This window comes from Quercus robur, chromosome 11 (genome assembly GCF_932294415.1).
Source record: "Quercus robur chromosome 11, dhQueRobu3.1, whole genome shotgun sequence".
In the NCBI taxonomy this organism is placed as follows: domain Eukaryota; kingdom Viridiplantae; phylum Streptophyta; class Magnoliopsida; order Fagales; family Fagaceae; genus Quercus; species Quercus robur.
In genome coordinates, this window is record NC_065544.1 from 37,813,107 (window position 1) to 37,820,936 (window position 7,830).

At 30.7% G+C, this 7,830-nt stretch overlaps 1 protein-coding gene across 1 annotated transcript; it reads left to right on the forward strand.

The window, feature by feature from the left end:
* The first annotated feature begins 1,928 nt into the window (after positions 1 to 1,928).
* LOC126706488 (transcription factor bHLH95-like) lies at positions 1,929 to 4,853 on the forward strand. The gene is made up of 3 exons (XM_050405983.1): positions 1,929 to 2,297; positions 3,536 to 4,000; positions 4,751 to 4,853. The coding sequence occupies exons 1-3, from the start codon at positions 1,929 to 1,931 to the stop codon at positions 4,847 to 4,849; spliced, it is 933 nt and encodes a 310-aa protein (XP_050261940.1). The 3' UTR covers positions 4,850 to 4,853.
* Positions 4,854 to 7,830: the final 2,977 nt, after the last annotated feature.

The window sequence follows — 7,830 nt, forward strand, 5'->3', positions numbered from 1 at the left end:
AGAAAATTGAAATATAACCTTAGGAAGCAAACAATTGATAATTGATATGTATGATTGGCTATTTTTTTTAAAGAAATTTTTCTTTAGTATTATATTTGCTGAATATTTATTTTATTTAAAAGATAGAGAATTTTATATTCAATCCATTATGATTGTAACATTTGTAGGGTAAAAGATTATTCTATTAATTAGTAAACTCTCACCCCTCACCCTCCAAATGATATATATATATATATATATATATGTATATATATCTCTCTCTGTCTCATAAAAATTAATATAATATAATCTACGAAGATTTTCTTACCTTATTGAAAAAGATGCTTTCATGCATTATGAGGTTGCCCTAAAAAGCCTCTTATTATAGTATATTGTTGCCTGTGCTCAAAGAACACTGATATTTGGTATATTAGTCCTGACCATAATCATTACATATAACAACCAAAAAAAAAAAAAAAAAAAAAAACGCTCGCATCTTTATCCTAATTAAGTACATAGTTAGTTTCACTCAGATTATAGTAATTAATGAACATTGTCTTTTAGCTTTGAAAGGATGAGATTGAGAACTCTAACGTACGGGTGGATATATTTGAGAAAATTACGCATTTTCTGACAAGAAAAATTGAAAATTTCATAGGATTTTCTTTTTGAAAAAACACACAAAAGAGAAGAAATGAGATTTTAATACAAATTTTGACAAATGATATTGTAAATGCAAGTTCGAAGATAATGACAAATTATATGGTCCTCCCACTAATACAATATCAAACAAATAAATTACAGAAAACTATGCCATGCCAAAATCAGAATAATTTTTGTTGGATTGATTTGGTTCAAAATGTCTTTAATCTTAATTTGAAATGGTATTCCTAGAACTTGGTTACATCATACATGCTAGTTTAAGCATAGGGGATGGTTGGTTGTGACTAGAGTTATGATCTTGAAGAAACTATGCACACGTACCAAAGAAGTCACAAACGTAGTATTGGAAAACAATTTTAGTCTCAGTATTGTTTAGATCTTGTTAGACAACAACAAGAATAAAGCTTTAGACCTAAATTTTTTTTTGAATCAATTATAGTTCCTCAAAATATTATTATTATTATTATTTGAGTGGGGTAAAATTTGATTAGGATCTCAATCAAATTTTTTTTTTTTTTTTTAACAAATGACATTATATTATCGATTCTATTGAATTGGGGAACCATATATATCAACTAATAGGAGTACTAAATAATTTATCCTAGATGAAGCTGTTTAATTATAAAGTTTATTAGGCTTGATTTGATAATTTAAATGGCTGTATGGTAAGATTAAACATGACTTTGATTATTTCACAATCAAGCCTAGTACGGATTGAACTCTAGTAACTTGTGGAAACATAGTTCAACTTTACTTTAAAAAAAAAACCTATGCAAAATCCCTTGTTTTTTTTTTTTTTTTGGTTTTAAGGTAAAAACTTGTTTTCCACCTCCTGTGATTTATAGTAACTAAAAAAAAAACGTGATTTAAAATCACGTTTTCAATTTATAAAAACACATTGCGTGTAAAACACACTGCATGAAACAGGCAGTGTCATTATTTCAATGCCTCACAAGTCACAACCCTAGCCAAAAATTCATATATATTTATTTCCAATTGAGGCTAATGGCAGTAGTAATTTATGTAAGGATAGGTATTATATGGTTTGGGCAGGCAAGGTCATCATCATCGTGGGACCCTTATCGAATACTTAGGGTATCCGTTTTTGTTTTTAAGCACAGTAACGGCATTAGCTTATGATTATATTTTGGGTTCATGCCAGCCAAATCATCTCTCACACCTAAACCTTTGCCACCTTTTTTAAACGCCTCCTCATCACCTCTCTCTCTTACAAGTCTCTCTCTCTCTTTCTCTCTCTTTCTCTTTGTGTGAGTGTGTGTGTAGCTATGTCTGAAGAAGGAGTAGGATGCCATGAAAGTTTCTTCTGGGAAAACCAATCACGGGGTTTTACTAATTCAGACAATTCAGCTGGTGGCAGTGAAGAGAAACTGGGCAATAGGAAGGTGCCAGGCTCTAGCTCGAATAGCCAGGCAGAGATAGGAATGGAAGAGGCGGTGCCATTGCCAATTGTTAAGAAGAGGGGAAGAGGGGGTGTGAGCAAAAATGCGAAGGGGAGTAATGGTGAAGGGAGAGCAGGGAAAGGAAGTGGTGAATCAGATCATGATGTTCATATATGGACAGAGAGAGAGAGGAGGAAGAAGATGAGAAATATGTTTGCTAATCTTCATGCTTTGCTTCCTCAACTTCCTCCTAAGGTAAATGTATTGCTTCTTGACCATCAAAATGTGTTGCTTTTTCAAGGTTGAAACTTAATGGATATTGTTGTTTTTTGCATGTTGCCGCTCTCTTTTTCTCTCATTTTAATTACTATATATTTATAAAAAAGAGAATGCCCTTTATTATTTCAATTTTCCTTTTGATATTTATGCACATCAAAGATCTCAACTTTTTTACTTTCGATATTTATACATACCAGGTTCTTAATTTTTTTACTTTCTTTTCTTCTTGGGGAGTTAGAGAGAACTCTCTCTCTCTCTCTCTCTCTCTTCCACATTTAAACAAGATATAAATTTATAATAATAATAAATAAATAAATTCTTAAAGGCACTATAGGTGCCCATCAAAACTCGGGATTCATAATTCATTCTTGGTGTAAATATTTTCCCTGGCAAAATGTGAAAATTGTAACCATATTGTTCATGCATCGATGTGCCCTTTTGCTTATTTTGTAATTAAGGCTTCTTCTGACAGATAATTAAAGTGATGACAGATTCATCAAACAAAGTTTCAAATTTTGTAGCAAGAATATTCTCTAGGCATGATCTAAGTACGGATTTTATCTTGAGTTCCCCCTTGTTTGGCTATTCTACATATTTGGCTATCTAAAAAGAGAGTGTAAATCTTTTTTATCATAAAAAAAAAATAAAAAAAAATAAAAAACTTTTTTCTTTTTTGGTTCTTTTTTGTGGAAAAATGTGTAAATGAATGATTGTTTCAAGTATAATTGGCTGGTTGAATTTGTTTCAGGTTTAATATGCAAATCTGTTTGTTCTAGGCTTCTAGATGAGCGCTGTTATAGTCCCAACTTAAATCCTTGAAAAAAATAATATATGGCAATAAAACAACCACAGTGAAATTTCAGCCCCATGAGCCATCTTTCCTATAATCTGATTTGACAATGTAATTTCATATATATCCGTTTAGGAGCGGTCTATTTAGTTTTTTTTTTTTGGAAATTTTTTTTATTAAAAATGTGTTAAAGTATTATTTTACTTTGAAAAAATGAAAAAAAAAAAAAAAAAAGTAAGAAAAAATGAAAATTTAAAAGGTTATACATAAAAGTAAAAAAAGAAAAAATTGGTTTATAAGCTAATGCCAAACACACAGATATTACCAAACAAAAAAATATTTCATCTAATTTCGCAAACGCAGTTGCTAAAAGTTTTTATATTCTGTCTTCTAAATTACCATCCATTTGAAACTTTTCATATAGGCCGACAAATCCACAATCGTGGATGAAGCAGTGAACTGCATCCAAACCCTACAGAACACTCTCCAGAAGCTGCAGAAACAAAAGCAAGAAAGGCTCCAAGGTGCCTCATCAACTTTCGGTTTTGAGCCAAACACAATCACTTCATCACAAAAGCTATCCTACGACACAAGGGAGGCATTCTTAGCTGATCAAGGATCTTCAAATATCCAGGCAATTGGAACAATTGCTACTACTTGTTCAAATTCACTCCCGGTCTTGCGAAATCCTATAATGTTTCAAACATGGACTTCTTCAAATGTCGTCTTGAATATTTGCGGCAATGATGCACAAATTAGTGTGTGCTCGCCTAAGAAGCCTGGCCTCTTGACCACCATCTGCTATGTGATGGAGAAGCATAAAATAGAGGTGGTATCTGCTCAAATTACCTCAGATTATGATCGGACCATGTACATGATTCAAGCTCATGTAAGTTTTCTATTCTACTTGAATTTTCCTTTTTCAGTTTATGCTAGCTACTTTCACTCTTTAAGGAATTAATGTCACTAACTTTAACTTGCTCTAACTTTATTTTTAATTTAGTGTTCCTAAGCTAATTGTGATTAGAATGCATAATACAAGCATGAAATCCTTGCTTTATGAATTAGGGTCCTATTCATTTAGAATGAATAAATATTAAAGAGACCGAAGCCAGCTAACCCTAGTTAATTTGCTAGTCTTTCAGCCAATTTTTGTTACAGCAAATATTATTCATATGCGCTAAACATATATGAAAGGAAATTTTTAATTTCATTACATATATTAGTTTTTATGTTTGTTAAACATGAACAAAAATCTAATATTCTATTTTATACTTTACCAATCATAACTTATTACATTTTCTTTTTTCATTTATAAAGTAAGGAAAAAGTTATTAAGGGATGATATTTAATTTTATATTTCTTATAAAAATAGTATCAATTTTTTTTTTTATAAATTATCCATTAATAAATGCGCTAAAAGACTAGGAGAACAATTAACCCCAAAAAAAAAAAAATAATAATAAATAACATGACTCATATAATAAAAATTTTAAATGAAGAAAAAAAATTGGTAAAACATAAAGTGAAATAAGAAAAATTTAAAAAAAAAAAAAAAAAAAAAAGTGACTAATAACCATATGCTCATTTTGAAGCAGATTTTTAACTCTTAAGGGTGAATCCTTTGTGCATTGAGCAGGTGACTGGAGCTTCCGTTCAGTTCCAAGAGGCAGAATTTCCTGTGGAAGAAATATACAAGCAAGCTGTGGCTGAGATAATGTTATGGGTTTCTTCCTGATCATCCTGGACACCCAACATAGAAAGAATATCAATGTTGCTGATAACTGAAGTTTTTCCCTTAAATTACAATCAGTTGGCTAGTCATATGGATTCACAGCAGCCAAAATGGCGTCATATATAGTTGTTCTGGCGAATATATGTTTATAACCATAGCTCCAAACAAAGCTGTAGCTTTTTTTTTTTGGTTGTTGCAACTAGATTTTATGCTTTCCAAAGTACTAAGTAGTTCAATTTCTGCATATCAAAGTTCTTCTACTGTGCAGATTTCAACTTCATCATCATCTCTCTCTCTCTCTCTCTCTCTCTCTCTCTCTCTCTCTCTCTCTCTCTCTCTCTCTCTCTTTAATAGTCAACTGTTCTTTCTTTTACATGCTACTTAGACCATATATCAGATAAGTAATAAAAACAAGTAGAACCAGAGTTATCTAGTCTAAAAACCAATCAGTCTATACACTATAGATACACAAATTCTTAATTTTATCTTTGAAGAAATATGGAAGAAGAACTAAAATAGTAGAATTTTCAAATAGATGGTAGTGTGGGTTTTGAAAAAGGACATCAAAAAAATTAATCTTTTCCCCTTTTGAGATATTTTGAACATGATTTATTAGTAACAGTTTTCAAAGGCTAGAAAACAGTTTGGTATTTTCAATTTTCACTATTTTTTTTTTAAATACTACTATAAAATAACCTTGTATAATAAAAAACGCAGGAAGCACCGAATGCCAAATACTATAAATGATATTGTGCAGAATCACAATATTACTTATAAATGACTACACAGTATATTATATATAAGTATTTTATGAACAAAACCATATTCAGATTAATGGATTTGAAGAGAATTTGTTAAATGCCATCGACAAAAATATGCTAAAAGCTTCACCAATTGAAGCATTCAAACTCTTTTTTTGGGTACCATTCGAAGCATTCAAACATTTTACGGTGTTGAGATGGTTTCCATAGCCAAGTCAATAAATTAAAAAAAAAAAAAAAAAAAAAAGAAGGGAAAAATGACATATAAAATTGTGAGGATTTAGATGGAAAGTATTGTGAAGTTAACTACAAGTCAAAATTTGTTGGTTTTAAGTGTAATTTTATATTTATGATAATTATTAATAGAAATTTACTATTTATTTTTAAAATAGTCATTTACTTTGATTGTGTTTATATATAGAACTATATATTCTAGCATTAGAAATTTATTATAATTTTGTTTGTATATGAAACTATAATTTTGAGATCTCAAAAGCTTTTGTGGTACAATATTATAAGAAAAAATTACATTATTAGTCCCTAAAGTTTGTTAGGTGAGCACAATTGACCTCTCAAATTTCAAGTGAGTGCTATTGATCTCTTAAGTTTCAAACATAAATACTGTTGATTCTTCTGTTAATTGTTGTTAGTCTCATTACCTACATAGCTAACAGAACTATAACATGACATTTTTTTTTATGTGACTTGGCACTTTTTTAAGAATACATATTATTGACACGCCAGAGAATTAGCTAACATGGGTCTTACCCAAATCAAATTGCAAAAATCCGTACTGACTAAAATGAGAGTGGGAGAACTGAACCCTAACCCGATTCGCATATTGTCCGCCACTGCTCTGCCCCAGATGACAGCTCCGCCAGCCATACAGAGACCCAACGCCATCCCATTTCCAGCTAGTTTCGCACATCAATCTGAGATCTGATTTGCCACTGCATATTTGGTTAGATTGAGTTACTGGCAGTCTTTTCGTTTGATTCGAAATAGTAGTGAGGTTTTCTTGATTTTATTATGTGTTGTATTTTGTTATATTATTGGCTTGTAATTCTTTGCGTTTGGCAGTAAGAATCAGTGGGTTTTCTTTGTTATTGTTGCAATGAGATGAGGACATGGATCCTGACATGAATCCAAAACTTCCAAGTTCCAACTAAGCCCATCTCAAAGAACTCCTACAAAATCACAATCGCTATTCTAAAAGCCCCCCAAAATTCCTCCAATATATATATATATATATATACACGTTTTACAGTGGCAGTGTGCAAATCGGGTTGGAAATGGGCTGCGTTGGTGTCTGTGTGTCAAATGGAGTACCGTTAGGCTGAGCCATGGCATGGGCGGAGGGTGCCATGGGTTAGAGACTTAGGGGCTTTTGGTGACGCTCTAGTAAGTTATTTGTATTTTTGGAAATACGTATGAGTAAAAAAATGTATAAAAATGCATATAATATTGTTAAAAAATTAAAAATATGTGTTTAAACACATGTACCAAACGGCCTCTTAAAGCTCAATTATTTCTTTATTGAGTTGAGCAACCAGTTTCAAAGCAAGGATGTGAAGTAATAGGTGTAATTTTTTAATTGAAAAAAGTGTCATATCACATTAAAAAAAAATGTCATGTCATAGCTTCATTAGCCATCTAGGTAATGAGACTGATAGCAGTTAATAGAATGACTAATAATGTTCATGTTTGAAACATGAGCGACTCATTGTGCTTATCTAGTAAACTTTAGGAACCAATAGTATAGTTTCTCCATATTATAATGTCAACCAAAAGTTAAAAATATATTTAAAAAATATTATTGAAACCTTAGTGAGCCACTTGAAATTTTAACAGAGTTTGATCTAGTTTAATTTATCAAAATGCAAACATTTATTGAGCTACTTGGGGTAATGATGGTATGTAATGTATAAATTTTATTACATTAAAATATAAAATTATTATGATAGGTGATCAAAATAATTAAAATAAAATTTAGATTTTATTTCAAAGTTCTTGAAATTTTTTGAAATAGAATTCTAGTTGGATTAGAATTTTAAATTTCTTAAAACTTGGCAAATAGAGTTTTAGCTATAGTGAACTATCATGATTAATGACAATTTAACCATTTGTTGCGGAGAGAAAATAACTATATGCTTAATTTTTATTATATAGTATATGATGTTATAAGCTACGTATGTATTGTGGCGGCTCCAAGATTTTTTTCTA

Excerpts from the sequence above, each read along its gene's own strand:
- LOC126706488 (XM_050405983.1), top strand. The coding sequence starts at position 1,929 with ATGTCTGAAGAAGGAGTAGGATGCCATGAAAGTTTCTTCTGGGAAAAC. Across the intron at positions 2,298-3,535 it reads TTCCTCAACTTCCTCCTAAG|GCCGACAAATCCACAATCGT; the intron begins GTAAATGTATTG and ends CTTTTCATATAG. Across the intron at positions 4,001-4,750 it reads TGTACATGATTCAAGCTCAT|GTGACTGGAGCTTCCGTTCA; the intron begins GTAAGTTTTCTA and ends TGCATTGAGCAG.